Raw genomic sequence first — 26,478 nt, forward strand, 5'->3', positions numbered from 1 at the left:
TTTTGGCTGTATGTCCTCCACTGCTCATTTGCACAATCACCCCCTGATTGAATTATCGTTTCAGCTAAAGCATTCTTCTCGTGCGGACATCTCGTTACTTGCCTACACTGCTTTGAAAGTCTCGGCATCTGGCGTGAGGCGCTCTCCGCGCAAAGGACTACTTACATTTGAGAAAGTGGTAAGATACATCATGGCTTGTAGCCTCCTTTTTTATTAATCACACGCAATCTAGGTACTTTGTGGCAGCGAAGCAACGGCCGTAGGAGCCCTTCATGAACACCTAGAGGGTATGTATCCACAGTTTACTCCCCCACGTCCCCAAAGTTCTCAGTGTCCCCTCCCATAAACAGGCGCGCACAACGAACTAGTTCACGCCCAGTATTCAGCTCAAATCGCTCATCGAAATACCGACATCGTGACTACGACCCGGACGGCAATATCAAACTTGGTGTCCGATGAAATGCTCAATCTACAGTCGGGATTAAATCTCTTCTTAACCATTTGGGCAACCTTGCGAACGGAGTGCATGGATATCCTAGAATGGCTAGAAAACCAAAAGAAGCATCAGGTAAGTGAGGTTGCAGAACCACCCCCCCCCTTTCGTATTCGTATTGATTAATCAACCTTTCCGCCACAGAACCCATCCCCGCCCCCACCCCCATGTGTTGAATCATATCTCACGGATGGGTCTACTCTGTATTCCTCGCTTGCTGGTGCACTTGACATATATGTCGAAGGACTGGAGTCTTCGTGCTTTGCAGATCAATCTTAGTGGCCATAAGGGGGTTTCAAAAGCTTCTCTTCTGGGCCATTAATCCTAAACGCTCTATTGCCTGGACGTAAACCGTCCTTCCGTCCGTTCAGTCAAAATGCCTATACGGGATGGTGTTATGGTGTCTGGTGATATGGCGGTCGGACCCCTCCCGATGTTGGGAAACCACAATGGCGGCGGAATCGGTGTGCGAAGGAGGTTACTTAACGACCAAAACAACCGTTATCAGAGTTAATGGGTTCTCTTCAACCGAAATGTCCGGGTCGCGTGGGCGGGACTCGATTAAAGGACGGGTTCCGACGCGAAAAAAAATAAATCACAGGTCGAAAACGCCGCTGGTCGAGTCGCTCTTCGATTGAGCATGTCTACAGTTATCAAGTCATGCCACGGTAGCTTCGACGAGGAAGCTGATCGAACGCGTGTGTTAAAGGGCGGAGAGGAGCGGAAATGAATAAATCATCGTATGGTGGGGGGGGGAACGACTCAAAAAGCAGGTTGTGGAAGTCTACGATCTGTCACCACTTGGGATATTTCTCATCAGATTGAGGGGAAGTACAAGAATATAACATATCTGTAATCAGCGCTCAGCGAGAATTACATACCCATGGGTCTTTTTGTGTGTTCAAACTGTTCAAAGCCGGAGTAGCTGACGACTGGGCGCTATTGAACCTGACCCTTTGCTCTCGTCCTATGACCCTAAACGTGAATTCTGTAACTCTTCTAGAAGGCACGCCCGATTATGACAATCTTCGATGTTTTTGAACCGCGAAGTTGACGGTAATACTGGATGCGACTCGACCACCTGAGATTCATGGGAAGTGAGCCGGACTGTTAATCGGGAGAGGTGGGATTGCCTAGGATTGGACAGGGTTATCGTTACAGTGAAAAGGCCCCTACCTCCGCCGCCCAACTGAACGCGAAAAAGACATAAGTGTCGAGGCCTCCAGCTTAATGGGGACGTACTCTCCGGATTAGCAAACCATTCATTCAATCTGCAAGTGCTCGTCCCCCGCCATCTGTTGACGAATTGTTTTGCCAATCAGGGAAAAAGATTTTTTAACTGGGGGGAGACAGGATAGGAAATCAGTTTGCGACGGAGCGGGACTTAGGTCCATCTGAGGGTTGAACGTGACATACCAGTGATCAGCAGGGATTTTTTTGTTTGGCAGCAGGCGGCAGGTTAAAGTTGTTCGTAGTAGTGGTCCGGAACATTTACCGACCGACTCAGGATATGCAGAACCTTTGCTCAGGACTTCAAGCTACAAAGTTTCGAGTTCAAAACCATATTGAGTGGATGGTATTATTTAATGAGGCCGAGGCAAGTAGAAGTCTGGGTGAGGAGGTAACACGGAAAAAGAAGAGACGGATGGGGTAAACTGGCGGTGGTTTACTCACCATATCATGCCCTCCTGAAACCCCACTTAGCCTCCCAGTGGATCATGTACGTCACCGTAACTATCCGAGCCATCTTCGAAATTCCTTTCAAGCCAGACGACACAGCTTCGAGCCAGTCTTGGATTTGGACTCAGCCTACCAAGTATCTGGTGGTAAAATTGGAATTTCCGGGAATGACCACCGAGCTGGCAGTGAAATTTGCTGGAACTTGGTACGCAGCTTGAATGGACCTCAAACCTTCTGCGACTACGTCTTGTTTGTTCGGCACTGCAGTGTTCGGCAGCCCGGGGGCCCAGAGCAACCTTGACAACCTTCACCACCTCTGAGATCATCTTTCTCCAACGTAGTAAACCTTGATCATCGGAGTGCCGGAAATCATTCGTTGCTTGCAAGGTGCTCGTTCGGCCGCGAGATTGAACGTTAGGTGCACCTAACCAGATGGCTGGTGCAAGTAAAGTACGGTTGCGTAACAGAAACAGAGGGGACTTACTACAATCTTGTCGGGGCTCGTAAATTTGGTACGGCGGTGAAGAGGTCTGAAGATATCGACCGTTACCATCGTAGAACTAGAGGGGTAGATGAGCGGCACAGTCGCAATAAACATGAGAAGGTCAAATAATTGAGGCGGAGAAGACGATCCTCTGATCTCCTGGGCTCAGTCTATCTCGGAATGAGAATACAGAAAAATGATCAGGCAGAAACAATCAGTCCGATCGAACGCAGATTGGATTGAAAAATATATGACTCATAACGTATAGGTCCACAATAAAGATCAGCGCTCGAAATCATCGTAATCAGGCCAGTTGTCATTCACAACAGAACGCGGGATTGCCTCGGAAAGCAATAACGAAAGTTTGAGATGATCTCCCAGAGAGAATGTTTCAGCTACTCGAAGGCCTCGTGCGATTCCTTGACGCAAGTACGTGAAGGCAAAATCAATGAACACAATGTCGAGGTCAAATACGTCCTCAGGCGCCTCTGCTGGCCAGAGCGGCCGGAGTATTATTTGGTCAAGGTGCCAATCACCTTGATCAACTCCGCCATAACGCAGCGCAGAAAGTCCATGACGCAAACGGCGAACCTGAAGGGATGGAAATCGGACAATATTGAAATGGTTTCATGGGTGAGCGGGAAAGGTCTCACCAGTTGCGTCTGGGCACTCTCTGGCCATGTCTCTAAAGGAAGTGATCCTAGAGAATGTCCGATCGCAATCTCCATTAAGAATCCATTGACCATTCTTCCAGTGGGGAGGGTCACCTAGAGTATTCGAGGGAACAAGTGGACGGAAAGAGCCTTAGCGAGGTCGAAGAGAATACGCTGAAGAGAACCTACGATACCTCGTGAAATCCATAGGCATGTGGTAACAGTGTGCCCTGCAAATATTCGAGCCTGTTGTAAACAGCGTATTCCCGACGCATCATGTCATCACCGAAATTGAGATCAAGGAGGCGTTCATTGGGATGTATAGTGTTGGAAAAGATATCGCGATCATCCTCGAACGCTTCGTAGCCAGGCACCGGAAATAGGGCTTCATCAAACATCTTCAGGCATACCGTATTCTCGGTTTCCGAAGTCTCTTTTCCATCTACAGACGTCCACCTTAAACGACCAAAAACTACTTGTGAAAATTTGTTGAGCCCATATCTGACGACCTTAGTGACAAAGAGGTGAAGTGTTCCACTGTTCCTTGTCTGTGTCAGGATGTGATCAACGTCCACGTGCCGAGATCGAGGACGCTTCATGATCGCTTCAAGGGTCGAAGTGGACGGTTTTTCGAGGGGTAGAAAGAAAGGCAGCAAGGGTGACCTTTTGATAAAACCATCCAGGCAGATGGTAAGTTCATCACCTACCCTCAGCGGTTGCGAGAGCACCTCGTCCTCAATTGATTCTTTCCAATCAAAGAAGGAGTCGAAGTCTGGTGGATGCCGTTGCATGGTGAAAAGGTCAAAATCGAGGAAACAAGTTGGGCATTGGTTCGTGGCGATCGGTGAGGCCGGCAGTGAAGGGTCTATATGATTGAGAGCGCCTTGCACAGGGTGAAAGGGTATTCCGGAATAGTAGCGATATTTCCCCGGAGTGGCTTTGTCTAATGTGGCCCCAATCGCACAGCGAAGGGTCAACTTGTCACTGAGGGGAGCAGACCAACCACTGATACTGAGAAGTGAAAATGTCGGATAGAATACGTGAGAGTACTCGTGAATGATCTCTACATTGAACTCGTCTGTCAATGCAAGGTATGGAGGCCGTGCCTCGGAATGCCAGAATTCATCGAGATGTTCGAGCAATGGCAGGTTTTTACGACATTTAAACCATTTATCGCTCTCATTGCGGAAAAGGCGTTGAAAATCGTTCCAGCACACTTGTCCCCGGGGCTAGGTCAAGTGATCAGTATCTTATGTCTGCGGAGAGCTTACGGGAACGGATAACGCACCAGGACAAGGACAGACGCCAGAGGCTTGGTTTCGGCAGCAGGTTCGAGCGGATGGTAATAAAAGGTGAATAGCTCGCCCGTGCCTGTAGAAATATCACCAGAGATTAGGCTTTGCCTCCCTGGAGAATAGCGATACATACCATATGGCCAAGTTGACTTCTTGTACCCAAAATCACTCGACGAAAATCCTTTTTCCTCGCAAAATACGTATCGTCTGAAAAATTCGGCTACTGGAACGATGTGACTGCGTTCAAAGGAAGTTCTGTGCGCCGTCACCGTTGACTGTGGTGTCAACACAGGCATAAAAGCACGACCCACGAATTTGCTGGCTGAAGGATTTCAACCTTGTGGCATCTGAGACTAGCCATTTTCACGCGAAATTCGTCAATTGTGAATTGTTGTATAATGTTCGTGTCGAACTGCTGTAAGACTCGCTCTCCATTGATCCTGAGGGTCTCTCCATCACATCCATCGCAGGGGGGATCTTTGTCATTGCCGTTTGGAACCAACTCCTTGAATAAATGATAGATCGAGGTGGCCGTAGAAGGGGCTGAGGATCGAATCCAGAGAGGCGTAACTAGTGGGGTCGTGGTTTTCCATTGCACTGGCAGTTGCCGCGTGCGCAGTGATCATGGTTGGTGAGGGATTAGAACTCGTTTGTATTAGTAGGACGCAATCGTTGCGATTGTGATAACACTGAAGAAGTCGAACGAACGCTCCCTATTTGGAGGTCGAAAGCTTTGACGTCTAAAAAGTGTAGTACACGCTCCAATGACCTGCCAACACGCGAACAATGCTGGAATACTTCAGTTAGAACGAAAGAGGGAGTACTATGAAGAAAAGAACATACCCGAGTGCAGTGAATGAAGAAAAGAGCGACAAATGAGACCTCCGAGAGTGATCGAAAGATGGTCCGTGCACCCACACCTCTGATGCCTGTGTTCCACAAGGTTCCACATCCCTGAAAGTTAGGACCGTCACCCATTCAGGCCTAGCGAGTCATGTTGCCTGAAGCAATACTTAATGAGGCGTGAAAGCGAATGAGAGAGATCCATGCGCCTGTCAGTGATTGTACAAAAAAACATTTGCAACAAAATATCCGTAAAAGAATAAGATTTGGGACAATTTCATGATGCTCAACTCTGCTCAACTCTGCTCGTTTTCCGCTCAAGTACACGCTTGGCTGATTAAGATTTTGCATTGAGCTCCCGAGCTCTAAAACGAAACCTCACTGGATTGAGATCGTGGAACAATTATGCCGTCCTCCATCGACACGCTAGAAAAGCTGGTCATGGGGGTAGAAGGTTTGACGGGCCCGGGTCACCCCTCTCATTGCTACTAATCAAAAGCAAACCAAAAGTTATGGCCAATGAAGACGACCTTCGCATTCTTCAATTGTCTGAGACGAAGCACTCGAGCACATAATGGAAATGACCCTTCTCTTTCCAGATCATTGAAACTCATTCGAGCTGCATCCGAGTATAGATATTGGAAGGAACTTTATCAGACCCCCTACATTACGTTTACCTCGTCGCTGGAGTGTGCATAATGGATGTCTCTGAGGACCCTCTGTTAAATGCTTCGAAGGTGCTCTGAGCTACAACATATCCGTTTGAGTCCGCTTTCCCATATTCTCTTGCAGATACATGCAAATCCCAACATCCATCCCAAATGATACAAGTCGATCCATCTCCTGCATCTCTAGGAGTGACTTCGTTCGTCGCATCCAGGAGAAACATTCGAATCCTCTGTCAATCCATGAACAACTTCAGCCAGGTATTTCTTCCATCGACGTCAACTCGAGATGTATTTCATTCCTCTCTTTCGGAGAGAAATTTCGCCTAGACTCTATCTCTACCCTCTCCACCGCTGGAATTCTTTTCTCCTAGCACTCAGCTTTCGTTTTGATGAGCTGGAGTCCAGAGCTTCATCAATACGTTTGAACAAAGCTAGAGAATTTCAGATCAGGTTTACAAGACTAACTCTTTAGAAACACCGTCGTACTTTTTACCTCTTCGGCACTATTCGGGTTCATAACGTGCACCGACACCCCGGCTCGATCTTGGCACAGTTGAAGAAACATTCCTTTGATATATTCAAAAGCCGCGTTTTCGTCTGGACCCCCGGTGTAGTCTGGAAAGTAATCTTCAAGAGGTGATAATGATAACTTTTGGTTAGTTAGGCAATCCCGTTTCGTGAGCACCAGGATCTGTATGAAGAAGGTATGTTGTAAATTGTCTTGCGTAACTTGCGGATGACTCCAGTAAGGAACTCACTATGGGGGTAATCTTGAACCATTTTGATTGACAGAGTGAATCAAATACTAATAATGATTCCTTCATTTGGTTCTACAGTAGAGGTTCATGAGAGACCCTGCATTAAGTCAAAATGGATGAACTCACTCACATATTCTCCGTCCTCCCTAAGTACCTGATCGTAATCGGTGAGGGAGGCGATGTACAACATCACAGAAACATCTTGGAAACAATGAATCCACTTCTTTCGTTCGATTCTCTGTCCTCCACAATCCCAAACATGGTAGTTTCTAGTGGCTGTTTCAAACGTTTCTTCGTATGGTCCGGTTGTTTTGATGTACCACCGAACGAGATCTTCTTCTGTAGGCGCATAAGATTCATATTCTGACGACGGTAGTTCTTCGATACGCTTGAGTACGCTCAAACGGTAGGATAGGTTCTCGTCTGCTAGCGATTGTAATGAAGCAAGATCTCTGGTACGCGCCCGTATGGAAGACATGAGCATTTTGAGATCTGCAATGCTCAACACCGCGATGCTCAACACCCTCATCAACACCCTGATGTCGACCAATCCCCAATCCCATTCGAGTGCATATCCTAGTTGTTTCTCCATCAGTCCTTCGAGGGGGAAAACGACGCCTTTGGCTAAATCCCATGCATACATGACCTTGTCCGAAAACTGAGAGGTGAATTGCTCCGATCCACGGTGAGATAGTATCAGCTGCTTCATGATGGTAGTCTGAAACACAAGAACGGGGCAAGCAGGTCAAAAAATTTCGTTCGCGCCATGATCAGGTATATACCTTTCCACATTCACTAGAACCCAGAAGAAGGACTTTCACATCCTTCGGGGGGTCCATTACCCTCGGTTGCATGTTCCTGAACAGAGTGTCGTCCCTTATGAACACGATTGCATCCGAAACGACGTCGATCAGCGGACTTCGCTGCGAAGATGCTACGGTGTACCAATTTTCCAACCGTTTCCATAAATCTTCCATATCATCATTCGTTGAACTCGAGTTCGACGGGTTAGAAGGTGACTTTGTCAAGGTAGAAATGATCTTTTCAACACTGGCCACCGCATCTGCATATTGAATAGGATCCAACTTGGGCCTCGAGTTCGAGGGGTTAGAACGCGACATTTTCAACGTAGAAATGTTGTTTTCAATACTGGCCACCGCATCTGCATCTTGAATAGGATCCAACTTGAGCGCAATAACGTGCAACAGAAGTCGTCCGGCTATTGTTTCGCTGCGCGATCTCAATGGGTCGAATAAACCTATCGCCTCCAGAAATCGCGAAATATCGAGGCTGAAGATGATTCGCGCGTGGTCTTTTGAGCCAATAGCGATTATAAAGGCCAAGTATAGGATGAAGGCAGAAGATGAAGAGAGAACGGACATGTCATTCGAGTTGGTAAAAACTGCCATATATGCTTCATAACCTGCGGCCTGACATGCTGTGATCTTTTTTGTGGTCATTGAATCACGGATGGTAGCAGTGTCAGAGGAAACGCTTGGAAGACGATTTAGAGTCGACTGGATGTCACCTATCCGAGTCACAGGACATAACTTACCCTATCCTCCGAGAGCTCCATAAACATTCAATGATCGTCAAAAGATGACGGTGAGTTGTGAAGGACGAGTTCATCACGACGAGGGCTGCAGCAAGGGATTTGAAACTCATTGAGCCAATCTGTTCCATTATCAAACGTAGAGCCTTCGTTTGCACTGGAAAAGAATAGCCGGGGCTCAAACAACACGGTTTCAAAACAACAGACTTAGAAAGAAACGGATTCCAAGCTACTCACTGAGTCAACTCGAGCAATATACTACACATATCCCGACCTTCAGCCTCATGCTTGTCCAGGGATCCGTCCTTCCTGATGCGGGCTTCGACCCGATTCAGTTGGCGGTTGACCACAAGATAATCCACACCATTGAGCACGGCTTCTCCAAGTCTCTTGGTGGCTTTCCCCGAGAGGTAACCAAGTCCTGGGACCGTCGACCTTGAGGTTTCTGTGCCGGTAAAAGAGTCGAGGCTGGCAATCTCTGAGTAGCTGTCCATCGTTAGTGGGGGACGAGAAAGAGTTCATTCCAGATATCGGTCCACAGCACTGTACAAGGCAACACTTCTTGCACCGCTTGGTCCCTGAACATCGCACGTAAGTGCATCACAGCGTCGCAGCATCTGTTCTTGATCCAATCAACAAGTTACTGTTGACTGTTGAAGCTCTGTCGATGAAGACGGAAAGAAGGAAAGTCGATGTCATGCCCGTGACCGACTTAGGTTTCGGTCCGATCCGGCATCCCCGAAAATACCCATGGATCGAGCCGGCCCCTCTTTAATGGCCTGTTTCCTGAGCCTCATAAAGCAAGTGTCCGCTACGAAAGGACGAACCGGTTACATTGTTCTTTAGCCGTAAACGGCGCTGGAAGTCCGGGCAGGCTCATGAAACCTAGGGATCAAACAGAAAGACCTTTCTAATCTTCACGGCCGTTTACAGTTATCATGGATCCAGTCATTGACGGGGGGATTCTCCTATGAATCAGAACCCAGACTGCCCCCAACCAAGACCAAGCCTGAGTCCTTCTCTCACCAGATACTCGTCCTGTTTTGCATAAGTTATCGGCTTTTAGAATCCGAGCAGACTAGACTGGAGAGATAAGTACGGAAGAGTTCACCAGAATCGAGATTAGCTTTATACCTAGGTCCTTGAGAGACACAAGTCAAGTCGTCGACGTTGGCTGGGAGTGCTTAGCTTTATACCTAGAACTCTATGAAGAAATAAATGAAATCGTCGACATTGGATATGATGTTGGCGGCATCCCATACAGTTAAAGTTTATCGTACTCAAGGTGCGAGTCCCAACATCAACATCCATCCCAAATGGTACATAGGTGATCCATCCTTTTCGACCCTCATCTCCTGCATCTCTAGGAGTGATTTCGTTCGTCGCATCCAGGAGAAACATTCGAGCCCTCTGTCAATCCATGAACGACTTCAGCCAGGGATTTCTCCATCATACATCGACGTCAACTGGAGATATTTCGCCTAGACCTCTATCGAGCATATGCTCTCTACCCTTTCCATCGCTGGAATCCTTTTCTCCTAGCATTCAGGGTTCGTTTGGAGATGATGAGCTGGAGTCCAGAACTTCATCAATACGTTTGAACAAAGCTAGAAAATTTCAGATCAGGTTAACCAGAAGGCTAAACTCGTTAGAAGCACAACCCTCGTACTTTTTACCTCTTCAGCACTATTCGGGTTCATCACGTGCACCGACACCCCGGCTCGATCTTGGCACAGTTGAAGAAACATTCCTTTGATATATTCAAAAGCTGCATTTTCGTCTGGACCCCCGGTGTAGTCTGGAAAGTGAGATTCAAGAGGTGATAGCGATAGCCTTTGGTGGGTTAGGCGATCCCGATTTGTGAGCACCAGAATCTGTGTGAAAAAGATATGCTGTAAATTGTCTTGCGTAACTTGCGGATGACTCGAGTAAGGAACTCACTACGGGGGTATTCTTGAACCATCTTGTATGACAGAGTGAATCAAATACTGTTAAAGCATCCTGCATTCGGTTCTACGGTAGATCTTCATGAGAGACACTGCATTAAGTTAAAATGAATGGATTCGCTCACGGATTCTTCGTCCTCGGCAAGAACTTGATCATAATCAGTGAGGGAGGCGATGTACAACATCACAGAAACATCTTGGAAACAATGAATCCACTTCCTTCGTTCGGGTCTCTGTCCTCCACAATCCCAAACATGGTAGTTTCTAGTGGCTGTTTCAAACGTTTCTTCGTATAATCCGAGTGTTTTGATGTAATACCGAACAAGATCTTCTTCTGTAGGCACATAAGATTCGTATTCTGATGACGGTAGTCCTTCGTAACGCTTGAGCACGCTCAAACGGTAGGATAGGTTCTCGTCTGCTAGTGATTGTAATGAAGCAAGACCTTTGGGATGCGCCCGTATGGAAGACATAAGCATTTTTAGGTCTGTGATGCTCAACTCCGCGGACGCCCAGAAGTCGTCGACGAATCCCCAATCCCATTCGGGGGCATGTCCTAATTTTTTCTCCATCAGTCCTTCGAGGGACGAAACGACGCCTTTGGCTAAATCCCATCTATACCTGGCCTCGTCCGGAAATTGAGAGGCAAATTGCTCCGATCCACGGTGAGATAGTATCAGCTGCTTCATGATAGTGGTCTGGAACAAAAAAAGAGGGCAAGCAGGTCAAAAAAAAAATCGTTTGCACCATGATCAGGTATATACCTTTCCGCTTTCACCACAACCTAGAAGCAGGACTTTCACATCCTTCGGGAGGCCCATTACCCTCGGTTGCATGTTCCTGAATAGAGTGTCGTCCCTTATGAACTCGATTGCATCCGAAACGAAGTCAATCAGCGGACTTTGCTGTGAAGATTCTACGGTGTACCAAGTGTCCAACCGCGCCCATACATCTTCCATATCATCTTTTGTATTTGAACTCGGATTCGACGGGTGAGAACGCGACATTTTCAACGTAGAAATGTTGTTTTCAATACTGGCCACCGCATCTGCATCTTGAATAGGATCCAATTTGAGCGCGATAACGTGCAACAGAAGGCGTCCGGCTATTGTTTCGTTGCGCGATCGGAATGGGCCGAATAAACCTATCGCTTCCAAAAATCGCAAAATATCGAGGCTGAAGATGATTCGCGCGTGGTCTTTTGAGCCAATAGTGACTACAAAGGCCAAGTATAGGATGAAGGCAGAAGATGAAGAGAGAACGGACATGTCATTCGAGTTGGTAAAAGCTGCCATGTATGCTTCATAACCTGCGTCCTGACATGCTGCGATCTTTTTTGTGGTCATTGAATCACGGATGGTAGCAGTGTCAGAGGAAACGCTTAGAAGACGATTTAGAGTCGACTGGATGTCACCTATCCGAGTCACAGGACATAACTTACCCTATCCCCCGAGAGCTCCATAAACATTCAATGATCGTCGAAAGATGACGGTGAGTTGTGAAAGACGAGTTCGCGACCAGGGCTGCAGCAAGGGATTTGAAATTCATTGAACCGATATGTTCCATTATCAAACGTAGAGCCCTCGTTTGCACTGGAAACGAATACCCGGGGCTAAAAAAACATGGCTTCAAAACAATAGACTTAGAAAGAAACGGATTCCAAGCTACTCACTGAGTCAACTCGAGCAATATACTACACATATCCCGACCTTCAGCCTCATGCTTGTCCAGGGATCCGTCCTTCCTGATGCGGGCTTCGACCCGATTCAGCTGGCGGTTGACCACAAGATAATCCACACTATTGAGCACGGCTTCTCCAAGTCTCTTGATAGCTTTCCCCGAGAGGTAACCAAGTCCTGGAACCGTCGATCTTGAGGTTTCGGTGCCGGTAAAAGAGTCGAGGCTGGCAATCTCTGAGTAGCTGTCCATCGTTAGTGGAGGGAAGAGAAAGAGTTCGTTCCAGATATCGGTCTACAGCACTGTCCCACTTAGGGTGACACTTCTTGCACCGCCTTGATCCCTGGAAATCACGGGTAGAGTATAGATAGATAGATACCCCTTCGGGCCCAGTGGATGGTATGACAGCGTACGCCAAGGCACTAGGCAGCATCTGTGTATTGAAGGCGTGATTCAATCAACAAGTTAGTTACTGTTGACTGTTGAAAGACGGAAAGAATTACAGTCACTGCAACGTCACGCCCGAGCACGCCCGTGACCGACTCCGACATTTCAAAGTAATTTATTACTTTCAAAGTGAACAGCCTGTTTTCTATCCTAAAGCAAGTTTCCGCTACGAAAGGACGAACCCGTTATAGTGTTTTGACAGGTCAAGTTACAGGCCTATTCTTTAACTACGACCCCTTGCGAGTCGAAGACGCTCAGGTTCTCGCCAATACACTCATGAACACGGGCCGTCACGATCACCTAGGGATCAAAATGAAAAAAAGACCTTTCCATTCTTCACGGTCGTTTACAGTTATCATGACACCGTCTCCTATGGGTCAGAATACATACATTAGTATAACCCAGACAGCCCCAAACAAACCGATTGCCGAGCCAATCCTCCCGAGACTACCTGAGCATTTCTCTCACTGCGTAGTCCCAGATACTCGTCCTGTTTTACATAAGTCGTCGGCTTTGGGAATCCGAGCAGACCAAAGAGATAAGTACGGAGGAGTTTTCCCGAATCGAGATTAGCTTTATACTTAGGCCCTTAAGATACCAGTCAGGTCATCGACGTTGGCTGTGATGTAGGCGGCGAGCTTATCTTTAAATCTAAAACTTTGAGTAGAAGATAAGTGAATCGTCGACGTTGACTGTGATGTAGACGGCATGCTTAACTTTGTACCTAAGACATCGAGCAGAAGATAAGTGCAATCGTGATGTAGGCGGCATGCTTAAGTTTGTACCTAAGCCTTCGAGTAGAAGATAAGTGCAATCGTCGACGTTGGCTGTGATGTAGGCGGCGTGCTTAACTTTCCACCTAAGGCGAGCAGAAGATAAGTGAAATCGTCGACGTTGGCTGTGATGTAGGCGGCGTGCTTAACTTTGTACCCAAGACTTCGAGTAGAAGCTAAGTGAAATCGTCGACGTTGACTGTGATGTAGGCGGCGCGCTTAACTTTATACCTAGGCCCCGGAGAAGATACAGGTGAAATCGTCGACGTTGGCTGTGATGTAGGCGGTGTGCTTAACTTTGTACCCAAGACTTCGAGTAGAAGATGAGTGAAATCGTCGACGTTGACTGTGATGTAGGCGGCGTGCTTAACTTTATACCTAGAACTCTACGAAGAAACAAATGAAATCGTCGATGTTTATGATGTTGGCGGCATCCTATGCGTTCAGGGTTTGTGTTTTTCGTTGTTGTTGGCCGTTGTTAAAGAATGAATGGCGGTAGATCATCCGTGATCATCGTCTTAAATTGAGCACCTGGGATGTTGATAGCTGGAGGGAGGTATAGATTGTTGAGCAGATATAAAAGGACTTTGAATCGATTATAATCAACTCCACAATGAACTTCGGGTCGTGGCGTACCGACTTAAGAATAAACAGCTCCAACTCCGAGTTTGAGTTCTAAATAATCCGGTCGGATCAGCGAATTACAAGTCCCGTAGGCTTCCACAGTATTCCTCTGACTTCCGTGTATGCATCATCAATGACAGTACGGTCGTGCCATCGTGCTCATCTGAGAGCTTATCGATCTTCCAGAGAAGGAACAGTCGTCGATCTTCAAGCCCATGTTCCAATTCTGGATAGTTCTGTGTGCGAAGGAAGTCAGTGTGTGGGTCCCGGTCGAGTTCAGGAAGAGATGAAATTGATTCAGATAATAGAATTGAGAAACAAAGGGCGGGGGAGAAGGAGGAGAAGGACAGCGGGGGCCACACCTTGCGGGCCGGGTTGACCGGATGAAAGAGCATGACGATTTGTGGTCGCGTCACGTGGAGGCTATGCCCGCCTACTATAAATCCAAAACCCCCTTCGGAGTGGGGTGTTGTCATTGTGACTCCCTTAACCCTTTCAGATCTGGAGTCTCAGCTTGCCGCTCCAACGCGCAACGGAAAGCAACAAACTGGCGACTGCAACTACCTCCACTCTCTCCTCCACGACCATGCCTGCGATAAGCAATGCAACGCGAATATGGGAGGTGAACATTCATTGGCCTGTGTATAGCCAATGCGGGGTGTGGGATACAAGGGGAAAGGGTGTGGATATTTGGGAGTGCATTAGAGATCGTGAGTGTGCCACTACACTGTTCATCGTCCTGTTCATCATGATATTCCCGCAACTATAGATGAATCAACACCAGGAACTCAACCCCCCAATGCCATGTACTGGAGATACCTGGCGCGTCGGTAGCATTGGGTTCGACGGCGTAGCCACTCACTTGTTCATGTCAATGTCGTGTCATGAATGAACATCTCACCCCTCCCCGTCCCATTCAGCAACACCAGCCTCACAACGAGTGCTACCGCCAAGCCACTTGACAACAAATGACTACTACTGCCAACTGCCATTCAACCCACAGCGGTTACAAACCAAATTCCTCCGATCACCTTCACCTTCACCTCCACCTCCACCCTTCCCTACCATCGAAGCTTTTTCGGCTTTACATGTCCTCAGATGCAGCATTCGCCGGAACGATTTTTCTCCCTTTTGGGCTTATTTTTTCATCTGTTGCGGGTATCTTGTTTGATTGATTGGATAGGTTGATTCCTGGATAGAATCCTCATAGTTTCGCGTTCCCTTTCGTAGCTATAGCCAATTCATATGTATCTTACGCATGTAACTTATTGTCTTTTGCTCGTCTCTTCCGCTGTCCACTGTCCTCCTGTAGGTATATTTTCGACGTCTAATAATACAAAACGGAACTCGGTAGTTTGGCGTGGATCTTCGGCGTTCGGCTGTCACTAACGAAGCCGAAGCGGAAAAAGAGGTGACATCACAAAGATGTCATTTAAGCGTCACTTAACTACCGCTACCTTGGTTCCCATCGATCTTTCATATACCGATAAGCCGATCTATCTCACGATATGAATTCAATGAAATTGGCGGCTTTTTTTTTGAAATTCAAGGTCGGTAGAGCCCAGCCCAGGTAACTTCGCATGGCATCCAGCTTTGCTTTGCCACTGCCATCCGCCATCTGGCTGTGCGGAACCCCGAGTGGTATCTCGTATTGCCGACCCTCTTTCTCAAGCTTTGACCTTTTCTCGGTTCTTTGCATGTTTAAAAGTATGAACGAACCCAGGGTAATGCGGGAGAAGACGTGATTTGAGGGTGCTTGCGTGTTCTCCAGGCAGCTCTTCCAAGTTGCAGGGCAGGGTAGGAAAAGGTAAATATATATATGATGTCAATGAACCCTTCAACAGGATTAAAAACAAGGAGTCTGGTGTGTCCAAGCGCCTTTGAAACTTCAGGTCGTTGTGCTTTGTTCCATTCTCTCATTCCGCTCCAAGACAGATCTAGCGAGAAACGAGGAATAGGGAATGGGAACATGTGCGCTGTCGTGCTAATCGCTAGCTTCTTGAATCTCCGAGTCACAATTCGAGGTCTTCAGGTTGTGTTGTCGAGCCCACCGAATAGAAGTAACCGATCACACCTTGAGCTGCGAGTGCCAGCATGAAATTACGCTCCAAAATGCGGTGATACAGACTTTGAGAGCTTTCCGAGAGGAACCCAAGGTTTGTACTAGTCGTTGGGGAGATGAGTATCTAGCATCCGGTATTGCACGTTCCACATACCGTAGATAACGATAACTCCATATTCACAGACAACATTCCAGCTGCACCGCTCAATCTCCGGAAACCATCGAGGGGGACAATCTTTCCCGGGAAGAGTTGTATTCCGGAGGCAGTCCATATTGCATGATGCATGCATGACAGATTGAATTGGCATGGTAATGAATCACTGGAGTGGGAAGGTAGTAGAATCGTGGTTATCCGATTTTGCATCGTTCTTGTTGAGCACACTTCGATTTCGTCTTTTGTTGAACTACAGCATGTGTTTCACAAGAATTTAAGGATGTTTGAGAGGTGAGAATCGGACCGCCGGTAGGTCAGTGGAAGAAACTGGTCTAGAATTCTATTTATCTCAATACCAATATAGCAGCATGGCGCAGTGGTAGCGCGCGGGGCCCATATGGAATTAACCAACGCTACCCCGAGGTCACTTGATCGAAACAAGTTGCTGCTAATATTTTTTTTCACTTTGTAAGTACGCGAGTGCTTTGTAAACGCGGATCGAGTCAATAATGGCAATCTTTCATACGCCTCATTCCCTACCGACTTGACATGCTGTTCTGTCCATGTACCTCATCTGGAACCATGTAGAATATGAATATGTTGTAAGCGCACTGAGTCCCGTCATTACTACATCAACGGGCGTACGCCCGAGTAGTACAGGATCCTAGATTCAAGTAACCCAGATAATTCATATTCCGAAGGGCGTTTAGATAGCAATGCGTCTCCGAATTGTGCTTGCCATTCGAGATCCGTCTAGCGGTGTGGGCTCTCCGAGGTTTCCTGCCGCAACTGTCGCCACAAGTTGGCCATGTATAACGGAGAGTCCCACCGAGAAGATACGACGGATCGGAGCCCACGATAGAGGAGGGAAAATACTGCTAGTACGGTCGATACAACTGGGAAACTGAGCGGCAGGACGAATCTGCCTGTGGCGTCATGTAGTCCCCGAGCTTTTACTGTATATAGGCCAAACCCAGAACCTGAAATGTCAAATGGGCCGAAAGATTCGAGTATAAAAGACGAGGTCAAGAGACGAGGGAACGACGGGATCAATATAGAGTTCCCAGGTCAAGGACATGGAGTGCTATTGTATTGCATTGTCTTAATCATGTCTACCTAAGGAAGCGCCGGTGAGCACCTGCACGCCTGGTTAAATGGATACACGTACCTCGATGTCAGACCCGACTCATCCAACCAAATCCTCACCGAGGCCTCATTAGCCTCAGTCTTTCCCCCCCTCCCAACTGCCCAACTCTCAACCACTTCACCCAGAGAACATAAATTTACAGTTTCAACCTTTTCACCACATGAGCCGACGAACCTCCTCACCCACTCTTCAGGTCCGTCAACGGCAAGTCTGTAGTCAAAGTGCACCACTCTCAACCGTGGGAATATTGAATTGAAAGTGCTCCCGAAGAATTCTGGGGGGTACCTTTTGTCCATGTCGGTAATCGGGTACGGCTCACCCCAGATTTCAATCGTCGATCCCTCCCTGCCATCGTAAGGCCGTATCGTTTGAGCAATCATTTGAGCCATCGTAAAGACGAAGATTTGCATGGGTACTTTAAGATCTTCAGCACGTTCCGAGTACAGCCCAAACTCTTTGAGCGCGCTGAATGCATGTTCTATCCGACCCCGTGTCTGGAACTTCAGTCGTCCAATCGCCAAGCACATTTGGGTGATTTCGTGCCAGAAGAGCTCAGGTCTGTGAACACCGGAATTTAGGTAGACCCTTTCCAGAGTGGTTAGGAGGCAGTTTAATCCTGTCTGCGCCAGTAATTTGAATGATGATACATCGCCACAAAAGCTTTTCAATCTCGGAAGAGCAAGCGGTGATGCGTTGGCTCGAAAGGTATTGAGTGGAATGCCGTCCAACGTTAAGGCTGAGCTGCGTTGCCTTGAACGCCTGAGGTATCCAAGATCGAGGTGAGTAAGCTGATCATGAGCGATGAGGAAAGTCACGAAAAGCTCGCCAAGCGGATCACCCGCTGTGCGATCTCGGAGAGTGAGGGATTCCAGCTGAGGAAAGCGGAGACTAAACAAGCGAGTCTGTATTTCATGGATCCAAGCAAATAGGGTGATATGGAGTGTGCTGAGTGAGCTGAGAGATACTGATAGCAATGAATGTAGTGATGACACATCGCCTCCACGCAACAAACCTATTGAGCTTCGTATATTTGCTGTTGCCAGAAACACTCACTGCTGAGGCTTTCCCACTCCACTCTTTTCAAATTCTGGATTTTCTCTAGATGAGAAACGGATAAACCACTTTGGGAAGAGAAACCAGCAGGACTGCTGCGTAGCACAAAATCCTCCAAGCCTGACATCCCGTGAAGGACATCGCAGACCGTATCATTCACGTTGTCAAGATCATCTGCTTGGTTAAATATCCCGTTCGATTCGAGTTCCAGTCGCTTCAGTCCAGTCATATTCCTCATCGCCTTGATCAGAGAAGGGTGTTCCTCCAACCGTTCGTTAGTTGCAAGGAGGGAAAGATTAGACACCGCTCCAGCCAAGTCTCCGTCACGAGCAAGTAAAGCGAGAGTAGCATCGATGTCGCTTCGTGTCTTTAGTTCATCGATTGACCCGGTAGGTTGGTAGTAAACTTGACAGAGGAACACCTTGCGGTAGAAAAGAGGGCGGAGTATCGATGTAAAATGAGAGTTGGCGTTAGATAGTCGTACGACATCGTTCTTGGGTAGGAAACCCGCGATTCCATGCCATATTTCGGTGGGAAGGTAGAGTAACACAGATGACATCGTGGTAAGATGCAAAGCGCATTAGCGCCCTCAATGCATCTCAACTCTCACGTTACTTGTTTTGATTTCTCGTTTTCCCAGAAACACCGACTTCACCCTGACTCTCCTTCTTCCTGTCTGTGACCTGTCGCAGTAATGAAGACGATCTAAGCGCTATTTGAAGTCGTTCCGTCGCGGTCACATTGATATGGGCCAGAAATCGGCGCGCCGTCTTCTTCTACGGAACTTCCGAACGCCACCAATGGAAACCACTGAATGCCGATTGTGTCAACTCGTTATCGTCGTTTATTAAGTGCCGAAAACTTCGATGATGCCACAAACGGTCCTCCGTCCAACACTGGCTTGCGCGAGACGGCTACCGTCGCGGTTGATTGAATCTATTTCTGTGACCTGTCTGAAGTCATTGGGTCCTGAGAGTACAAATTCAGCCATGACTTCCGCCGGAGTCTTTCATGCTCCACCATTACTGTCACAACTACTCAAGTATTACATTCATCACCCCCGCATCCCTTCCTCCATATCTTAATGAGGGGTACAAATCGTTCTACGTTGGAATTCTCACTGGTGCTACCGGAATCACCATCGACAGAAGTCACTTCTCAAACATCGGAAGGGATCAGAACAATTACTATTACACGATCAATGAACGCGACTTACAGACTTCGAGGAAGAAGAAGAGATTCGACAAGGACGTACTAGAACTTTCCGAGGTGCGTAATGTTATATCTCTGGCACTCTGTTTTCGTCTATCCAGTTCACTAAAACCAAGAGGGGCGATATATATAAGCACAAGGACGTCTGCTATACCTGGGGCCCAGGTCAAGTGGGAAAGACACAACCGAGGCGGCCGTCTATCATGCAGAAATCAATGTCGTCGGCTCTCTTGGACAGGGCAAGTTTACTGTGAAGGCATATCGCGGGTAGAATGCGGTAAAGGTAAGAACGGTGCTTTGGTCTGTGTCTCTAGATTCAACAAGGCATTTGACAGGAATGGAAACGACAATTTTTACTGTGTTCTAAGGATTGGTGCAGGTACGTTGGTTTGGTATTCTTTCACCGTGCCCGAGAAATTGAAATATCTTGGTAGAAATGTTCCACTCCTTGGTTATAACAAGGAGTCCGTTCCTTTGTTGATTTTTCACGGAGGTATGTGTCGATTCGCACGGTCCTGACTTTCGTCATGACTACGATTATAGAACTTGTGCCCTTTGCACATATCGAGGCTCGATTAGGAGATGTGGGGTGGTACTACATCAGCATATTGAAGGTGAGTGGTTCAATAAACCTTCTAGATAGTTGACGCCGACCATTCATCGATGTAGGGCAGCTTGGGATGTGTAGCAAATGAGCTATGGATGGATCCCATTAAAGGAAGATTTTGTCGCGGACCAGTAGGCCCCAATGTCACCAACGCTACTATGATTACGATTATGGGGCTATCACGGTCCCTTCGGACGTGGGATTCCTGGCAGACGATGTGCTCATCCGATACCTCTCCAGCATGGAATACCATCACTGGGTCAACTTAGTTATATCGGTAATCTTGAAATAACTAAAGCTATCCCGCAATCAATCACTCCCTGGTCGTTTCGGTTTTGCAAAACTCCACGATCGCTTTCAATACTCAGAACACACGGTGGTGTAGCTATCGTGCTGGCTGTTTCGCCGCAAAATGAGTGATGCCCGATGGAGCAGCAAGGTGATTATTCAAAAACAAATAATCGACCATGGATTCCTTGACTACTTTATTCTTCTTATATTCTCTCTCAGAGAAAATCGATTCAGAAGTATCCTCTACTGGCGAACGACTCGCGTGGCTTTCGCAAGCCTTGAATATTTTTCATGTTCGCCATATTTCGTTGGACGAAGACCTCTCCGAATATAGTCAGTATTCATTAAATCATCAAACACTTGCCCGATTTCGGACTAACCTTGGCAGAACACATCTGTCCTTACCTCAAGCTGACGGGAGCAGTCCAGAAATCCAAGCGCAAAAAACGAAGACGTCAACTATACCCACCCATTTACTTGTTTCTCCTGCCTTTCTCCTTTCGTCTTCTACTTGAAGATTCTCCCAATGCACTTTTTCATATTTGGTCCTTTGCTCCAAGTGGACAAACTCCGGTCTCGCTGGAAATGTGCAAGTATCTTGGCCTTCCCTTCAAGCATTCCCTCAAAGTGGATCATCATCAACAGTCCTGGCCGACGAAGATTTACAATACCATTCACGATTATCAAATAACACAGGGATTCGACCCCAAAAGTACAGAGTTTGCTCAAACCCTTGGACATCCCATTTACAAAGCTGTACTACCCGAAAACCGCTTCAAAGAGGTCGAGGAAGGTAGTGTATCCTCGGACTCTTTTACATCCACGCCTGTACTGACCCCATTCAACTTGTTTTTTGTAAGTAGAACAAAACCAAAACATGCACATCGCCGAGAGTGATGTGAAAATCGCACAAAACGCGTCTTCAGCATTTTCTATGCAAGGCGAGGATTTTCCCTTGTCAAGTCCTTTCCGTCGTGTTGACTCTGAGGGTGTCCCGAAGAGGGAACCTCAAAAGGTTCGCTACTGCCAAGCGCACTCTTTGCTCCGTTCATTCGAGGTTTTGGATGTCTCACCTGTAGTAATCCAGACGTTAGTCTCTAGTTTGTCGAGCGGTCGGCATGAAAGGAGACGATGTTAGTATGGACACTGATCTGACATTGCAAATGATGAATAAGTGTAACATTGCTGATATGCTTCCCCTATTAGGAGGACCTTGGGACTAGAATAGCCTGGCTTTCACCCCGTCGCCTGTTGTAAATACCGTTCGTTTTCGTGTATGAACTGACGATTTTCGCGGACTCTAGTCTCTATCGATGCGAAGACAAAGGCATGGCTCAATAAATTGGTAACTTCTATTTGAACACAAGTTACATGGTAATTGCATGTTCTTAAACGGGCGGACCGTCTATGGAGCCGCAGGAACATTTTGGAACTGTCCACGCTTGATCTGGTGGACTTCCCTCACAAGACGCACGAGTCTGGTATGCCCAAACTCGATTGATGATACGGGCGAGCGGCGTGTCAGGAGACGGGAAAAGACTTGTGCTCGACTATGGAGGCAATGCTTGAAAACACCTGACCGCCGTTAGTAGACGGTCTGAAAGAGGCCACAGAACAACCTCGTAATCATGTCTCCGAATCGAGGATGTAAAAAGGTTTAGACAGTGGATGTGATAGGAACTGACCCCACCTTAAGATAAAGCGTGATCACGGACTTCGCCTTCCCAACTCCGCATCCAGCACCTCCTCCAATCGACGACAAAGTTTATCCAGTATCCATTCCGTTTCGCTCGCACCACTCAGCAGCGGTCCATCATCATCAAGAAAATCGCGCCCCACGACACTCTTTTCATCACCGCTCAAAAGCTTCATCCACCTCAACCAATCTTCCCATTCATACCTTCTTGGAGGCTTCTTCGCCATGTCCACTGAGATCAATCTAATCTCCCTCGCAATCCTCGCCGCTAATCCACCACCACTTCCACGATCACGCTCCGCCTTTTCAACGGCGCCACCTAGTCTGGCAACGTCGCCTCCCAGCCGCTCTATAGTCCCGTTTTTGTATGTCATTTCGGGTAACAAAGTTCTCTGGCCCACCCATAACGTTCCATTTCGAACCCAGTCGACGACGGTACTACCCATGTTTGAAATGAGGATTGTCACAGCAGGTACGGCAAGAAGGGACCAAAGAACGAAAAAGGGCTTTCCAGAGTTGGATTGAGGAATCAGGTCACCATAGCCGATCGTCAGGAGGGAAGTGTATGTAAAATATAGCGCGGTGAAATAGGACCATTTCTGTTGAGCCTATACAGGTGGCCATCAAATGGGGCTCAGAGTCAGTGACGAGTGAAAGAGGTTACCTCTGTGAACCAAAACACCAGGGCACCACAAAACCAGACGACAACGAACGCCAATGCTGATACACCGAGCGCAGTGTACTTTCTCGCGACCGAGGCTCGCTCTTGAATACCCCGCATCGTGTCGAAATCTTCCTTAGACCATAACGAAATTTGTGCCTCTGAATCTGTTTTCCCATCCCGCCACTTGGTAACAGCTCTAGCTACCGCTCTATTCCCCACTTTCTTCTTGCCCCTTTCGAGCACCAATCCACGAACACTGCCTACTACAAGACCGACGATAATGATTCCTCCCACTGCCCAAGGAAGAAGTAAACCTCGAGCTGTTGCAGTTTGTAAAGGAAAATCTGATCCTAATCCAATGGTCAACAGTGTGTAATCAGCCCAATAGACGCCATCGACAAAGTCCCAATGTTCGACGCGTGAAAAAATTCCAGCACCCAGAGCGAGGTAAAGCGTGAAAGACGTTGTTTGGAGCATGAGAGTGCGCTGTGGAATGGTGAGGACGTCGAATGTGGGTGGGTAAGCGCGAAATGGTAAGAGAGGATGAGCGAACGTGTAGTTGATCGTGAGGAAGAGGGAGATAGTGGCGTAAAGGATAGCGGAAAGTAGGGCATAGTAATAGCTTTGAGAGGCTTTGAGAGACGTATCGGTGCGAACGAGATGGTGGGTGAGAACTAACAGGATAATGAGTGCGATGAATGCTAGACACCTGGAAGAAGGATTACAGACACGTCCAGAGCTGGAGTTTACGCACATACCACAGGATGATAATTATAGGAAGAGCAACGAGGTATCGAGTCCGTCGCGCGAATGTGAACAGTAGGAGAAAGTTGGCAGCCAAAGCGAACGCCAGTGAAATGGTGTTTATTGCGACGAGCCTAGTTCTCATTCATTACGAAGGGGTGCTTATGAAGGGGGAAATCGCCTTACCATCCAGGATCATTGATCCTCTCACCGTTCGGCCCAATTCTCCATGTCTGCACCAGCGCGCAGACAGAGAACAAGTTGGCGAGAGGGCCCAAAGTTCCTGAAATCAATGGAAATAGAGTCGAGACAAGCCACCAACGTCTACGACTTCAAGATGAGAGTCTGAACTCATCTGAAAGACAGAAAAGACTCACGTAGGTCGCAGAAAATCGACCCTTTCTCGTTCTTCCTCTGCTTTTTTGGCTTGACTCGATTTCCTTCTTTTCACATTGGAATGTTCTCCTCGTGTTTCCACTTCTCGATTGACTTCAGCGGCTATCATTTCAATAGGCTCCTCGAGACCTGGGTCGTTCATGTGGGAGGGTAAGTGTAGGTTGAGATATGCAGCAGCGCCTTGTTGACAAAAGATGGCTGAGTGGTGATGTCATGAAGTATACCTGGACTCTCCGAAAAGGGGTATTATTTTGGCAGGTGGTTTTATGTACAGTGCACGGGATCGGAGTGTGCTGAAGTAGGTTGAATTCGAAGTAGCCTACAGTATAAGGCGGTAGCCAAGTCCGATCCCTATGTGCGTTTTGATATTTTCTAATGGATGTGAGAAAATGGACCAAATTTCCCTACTCAATCCAAATGTACCAAAACCCTGCCTAAATAGCCCAAAAATGGCCCAAATTAGACTGGACACCCATAGGCCCGATTTTCGACATAAGAACGGTACATGCTACGACAATCGAGGGATCAATCATGGTTCTGAAACTCCAGCCATATCTTCGGTTTACTCTTCACCGGGCCATTCTCTTCCATTCTTCCCCTCTCAATTCCCCAGCTCTCGACAACATCACCATCAGGATATCGACAAAAATACACGCGTTCAACCTTCTCTCCGCACTTTTTAACGAACTGCTCCATCCAGACCTCTGACTCGAAATCTTCCTCGCCGACGAATCGCCAATCCAAATGCAGAACCTTCAAGTTCCTCAACACCCTAAACGTATGTGCAACCTCTTCTGGAGTCCGAACATCCGCCGGACAATTAACGTACGGAAAGGGGAGCCTCCAGACCTCGATCGGTGATTTGGGAAAAGGATCATCGGAGACTGAAGCTGCGGCAGATATAAAGGAAGCCAGGTAAGTGAAAACGAACATCGATACCCCGCTACCCGAAAAATCCTTGAGTTGCAATCCGAAGTCTTTCAGCACGCCAAATCTCCCCCTTGAGTGCCCTAGCTGAGTGATGTCGTCAAGGCCACAGATCCCCAAGACCTCTCTCAACATCTCAATCTCTGAATGCCCGTTGCCTGAAGGACCGAGTTCCAATTTAACGAGGCTGGTGGATAGACAAGATAGTCCTGCCCGTGCCATGACTCCCACTGAGGTAGCATCTCCACGAAAACTTTTGAGACGGGGAAGAATCGTAGATGGATTGGCTTTGAAGGCGTCGAGAATATCATCGTTGAATCGTAATGAAGAGGTGCGACCCATCAAGTAGTTAAGATCCAGGTGCGTTAACGTATCATGGCCAATAATAAACCTAATAAATGGTTCACCAAGTGGGTCACCTTCGGATACGTCTCGAAGGGTGAGTGATTCCAAGCGAGGGAAACGAAGGCTGAAAAGGAGTGCTTGTGTTGTTTCGTCGAATGTTGAAAGGGAGATATGGAGAGTATGTAACGAGTCGAGCGATCCGGAGAGTAACGAATGCAACAAGATTTCTGCTACAAGGACGTTACTCTGAATGTAAAAAACACGACCTGACGCACTCACAACGTGGGCCATGACATGTCCATCTAATGACTTCCAGCTTCTGAATCTTGCCGAGTTGGTTCTCAGACAGTGGTATATCGTCTGGTTTCCATGCCAGATCAACATTGAACTCCTTCAAATCCCTCATTTCGTGCAGAATTTCGAAAAGTTGCGTTGTCTCGTCTCCGTCGCTATTCCACAAAATGTCACCTAATAGAGTCAATGTCTTCATCCCGGTCATGTTCTTCATCGCGTTGAGATTGATCAGGCATCTTCGCTGTTTTGCGATAGGCTGATTAGCTCGAAGTGACAACTCTGAAACGACCCCTGCTAGTTCTTTGTCGCGCCCGAGAAGTGAAAGAGTGGTGATAACTTGATGGTTCTGGAAGAGGTTTATCTTGCGGTAAAATAAAGGCCGAATCATGCAAAGAAAGTAAGTGCTGGACTCTGATAGATTAATAACGTCGCTTTTCGACAACAAACTACTGATCCTGTGCCAGATTTCAGTCGGAAGAAGGACAGAAGGCTCAGACGAAGACATGGTGGTAGTGAACGAGGGTCACGGTGGTCCGCGGGAATGTTGGCGTGTGACTGGGGAATTCATACTTGCCTTCAGTCCTTCAACTATCCCTCAAGTTCTATGATTCGAGAGCTTTGTTCATTAAAATTTGAGCCCACCAGCTTCAAAATTGTGTGAGCGTTTGAATTTTCATCGAAAACATTATTGGTAAATGGAATTCATTGGCATGAAGCAATTCATTCGGTGGACATGCCAGACGTACGTTGAGTCGGTCTCCTCTAGCGAGGGTCGAGATAGGCCGAAGAAAAGGCATGCTCTCCAGAGGTAAGTAGTACCGGTACTGGTAGAGGTTTTCTACATTGTTAATGACACATTCAGCATCAATGAACGAAGAACAAGCCTTGAAGTGACGCAGGCATCCTAAGAATCCCTTTTAAGTTTTACTGCTTGAAAACACGTCCGAGTCCGTCCGCCCATTTCTCATGAGCAGCAGTCACAGAGTATTGTTC

The 26,478-nt window shown here is 47.4% G+C and overlaps 8 protein-coding genes and 1 non-coding gene across 13 annotated transcripts; 3 read left to right on the forward strand and 6 right to left on the reverse strand.

The window, feature by feature from the left end:
• Nucleotides 1-10: 10 nt before the first annotated feature.
• On the forward strand, nt 11-772 carry E1B28_006437 (uncharacterized protein; the record flags this gene model as incomplete). Its single annotated transcript, XM_043151101.1, has 4 exons — nt 11-178; nt 233-287; nt 351-568; nt 638-772. The coding sequence occupies 4 exons, from the start codon at nt 11-13 to the stop codon at nt 770-772; spliced, it is 576 nt and encodes a 191-aa protein (XP_043012194.1).
• Nucleotides 773-2,176: 1,404 nt separating this feature from the next.
• On the reverse strand, nt 2,177-5,647 carry E1B28_006438 (uncharacterized protein). Of its 4 annotated transcripts, XM_043151105.1 has the most exons (8): nt 5,449-5,647; nt 4,917-5,394; nt 4,739-4,860; nt 4,599-4,681; nt 3,505-4,539; nt 3,311-3,424; nt 2,658-3,248; nt 2,177-2,609 (listed from the first exon to the last, which is right to left on the reverse strand). In XM_043151105.1, exons 2-7 carry the CDS (start codon nt 4,964-4,966, stop codon nt 2,940-2,942), a joined length of 1,713 nt encoding a protein of 570 aa, XP_043012198.1. In that variant the 5' UTR covers nt 4,967-5,394; nt 5,449-5,647; the 3' UTR covers nt 2,177-2,609; nt 2,658-2,939. The 4 variants fall into 4 exon arrangements, with proteins under 4 accessions (XP_043012198.1, XP_043012197.1, XP_043012195.1 ...); XM_043151104.1 differs by having other exon boundaries at nt 2,658-2,733; nt 4,739-5,394; XM_043151102.1 differs by having other exon boundaries at nt 4,739-5,394.
• An 805-nt stretch (nt 5,648-6,452) lies between these two features.
• On the reverse strand, nt 6,453-8,920 carry E1B28_006439 (uncharacterized protein; the record flags this gene model as incomplete). The annotated part of the gene is made up of 7 exons (XM_043151106.1): nt 6,453-6,547; nt 6,603-6,807; nt 6,875-6,946; nt 7,005-7,592; nt 7,657-8,368; nt 8,430-8,603; nt 8,664-8,920. The coding sequence occupies 7 exons, from the start codon at nt 8,918-8,920 to the stop codon at nt 6,453-6,455; spliced, it is 2,103 nt and encodes a 700-aa protein (XP_043012199.1).
• E1B28_006440 (uncharacterized protein) lies at nt 8,797-12,544 on the reverse strand. Of its 2 annotated transcripts, XM_043151108.1 has the most exons (9): nt 12,045-12,544; nt 11,814-11,984; nt 11,137-11,752; nt 10,498-11,070; nt 10,368-10,439; nt 10,096-10,318; nt 9,561-10,033; nt 9,254-9,504; nt 8,797-9,205 (listed from the first exon to the last, which is right to left on the reverse strand). In XM_043151108.1, the coding sequence occupies exons 1-7, from the start codon at nt 12,299-12,301 to the stop codon at nt 9,972-9,974; spliced, it is 1,974 nt and encodes a 657-aa protein (XP_043012201.1). In that variant the 5' UTR covers nt 12,302-12,544; the 3' UTR covers nt 8,797-9,205; nt 9,254-9,504; nt 9,561-9,971. The 2 variants fall into 2 exon arrangements, with proteins under 2 accessions (XP_043012201.1, XP_043012200.1); XM_043151107.1 differs by having other exon boundaries at nt 10,096-10,300; nt 11,137-11,984.
• A 3,927-nt stretch (nt 12,545-16,471) lies between these two features.
• E1B28_006441 lies at nt 16,472-16,560 on the forward strand. The gene has a single exon. It is a non-coding gene; the product is annotated as a tRNA-Met (tRNA).
• Nucleotides 16,561-16,663: 103 nt separating this feature from the next.
• Nucleotides 16,664-18,889, reverse strand: E1B28_006442 (uncharacterized protein). Its single transcript, XM_043151109.1, has 3 exons — nt 18,310-18,889; nt 17,278-18,253; nt 16,664-17,225 (listed from the first exon to the last, which is right to left on the reverse strand). The coding sequence occupies exons 1-3, from the start codon at nt 18,866-18,868 to the stop codon at nt 17,222-17,224; spliced, it is 1,539 nt and encodes a 512-aa protein (XP_043012202.1). The 5' UTR covers nt 18,869-18,889; the 3' UTR covers nt 16,664-17,221.
• Nucleotides 18,890-19,320: 431 nt separating this feature from the next.
• E1B28_006443 (uncharacterized protein) lies at nt 19,321-19,775 on the forward strand (the record flags this gene model as incomplete). The annotated part of the gene is made up of 2 exons (XM_043151110.1): nt 19,321-19,578; nt 19,638-19,775. The coding sequence occupies 2 exons, from the start codon at nt 19,321-19,323 to the stop codon at nt 19,773-19,775; spliced, it is 396 nt and encodes a 131-aa protein (XP_043012203.1).
• Nucleotides 19,776-22,126: 2,351 nt separating this feature from the next.
• E1B28_006444 (uncharacterized protein) lies at nt 22,127-24,061 on the reverse strand (the record flags this gene model as incomplete). The annotated part of the gene is made up of 6 exons (XM_043151111.1): nt 22,127-22,723; nt 22,780-23,401; nt 23,459-23,488; nt 23,538-23,657; nt 23,710-23,847; nt 23,901-24,061. 6 exons carry the CDS (start codon nt 24,059-24,061, stop codon nt 22,127-22,129), a joined length of 1,668 nt encoding a protein of 555 aa, XP_043012204.1.
• Nucleotides 24,062-24,444: 383 nt separating this feature from the next.
• Nucleotides 24,445-25,990, reverse strand: E1B28_006445 (uncharacterized protein; the record flags this gene model as incomplete). The annotated part of the gene is made up of 2 exons (XM_043151112.1): nt 24,445-25,421; nt 25,471-25,990. 2 exons carry the CDS (start codon nt 25,988-25,990, stop codon nt 24,445-24,447), a joined length of 1,497 nt encoding a protein of 498 aa, XP_043012205.1.
• Nucleotides 25,991-26,478: the final 488 nt, after the last annotated feature.

The sequence above is a fragment of the Marasmius oreades genome, chromosome 3 (genome assembly GCF_018924745.1).
Source record: "Marasmius oreades isolate 03SP1 chromosome 3, whole genome shotgun sequence".
Taxonomy (NCBI): domain Eukaryota; kingdom Fungi; phylum Basidiomycota; class Agaricomycetes; order Agaricales; family Marasmiaceae; genus Marasmius; species Marasmius oreades.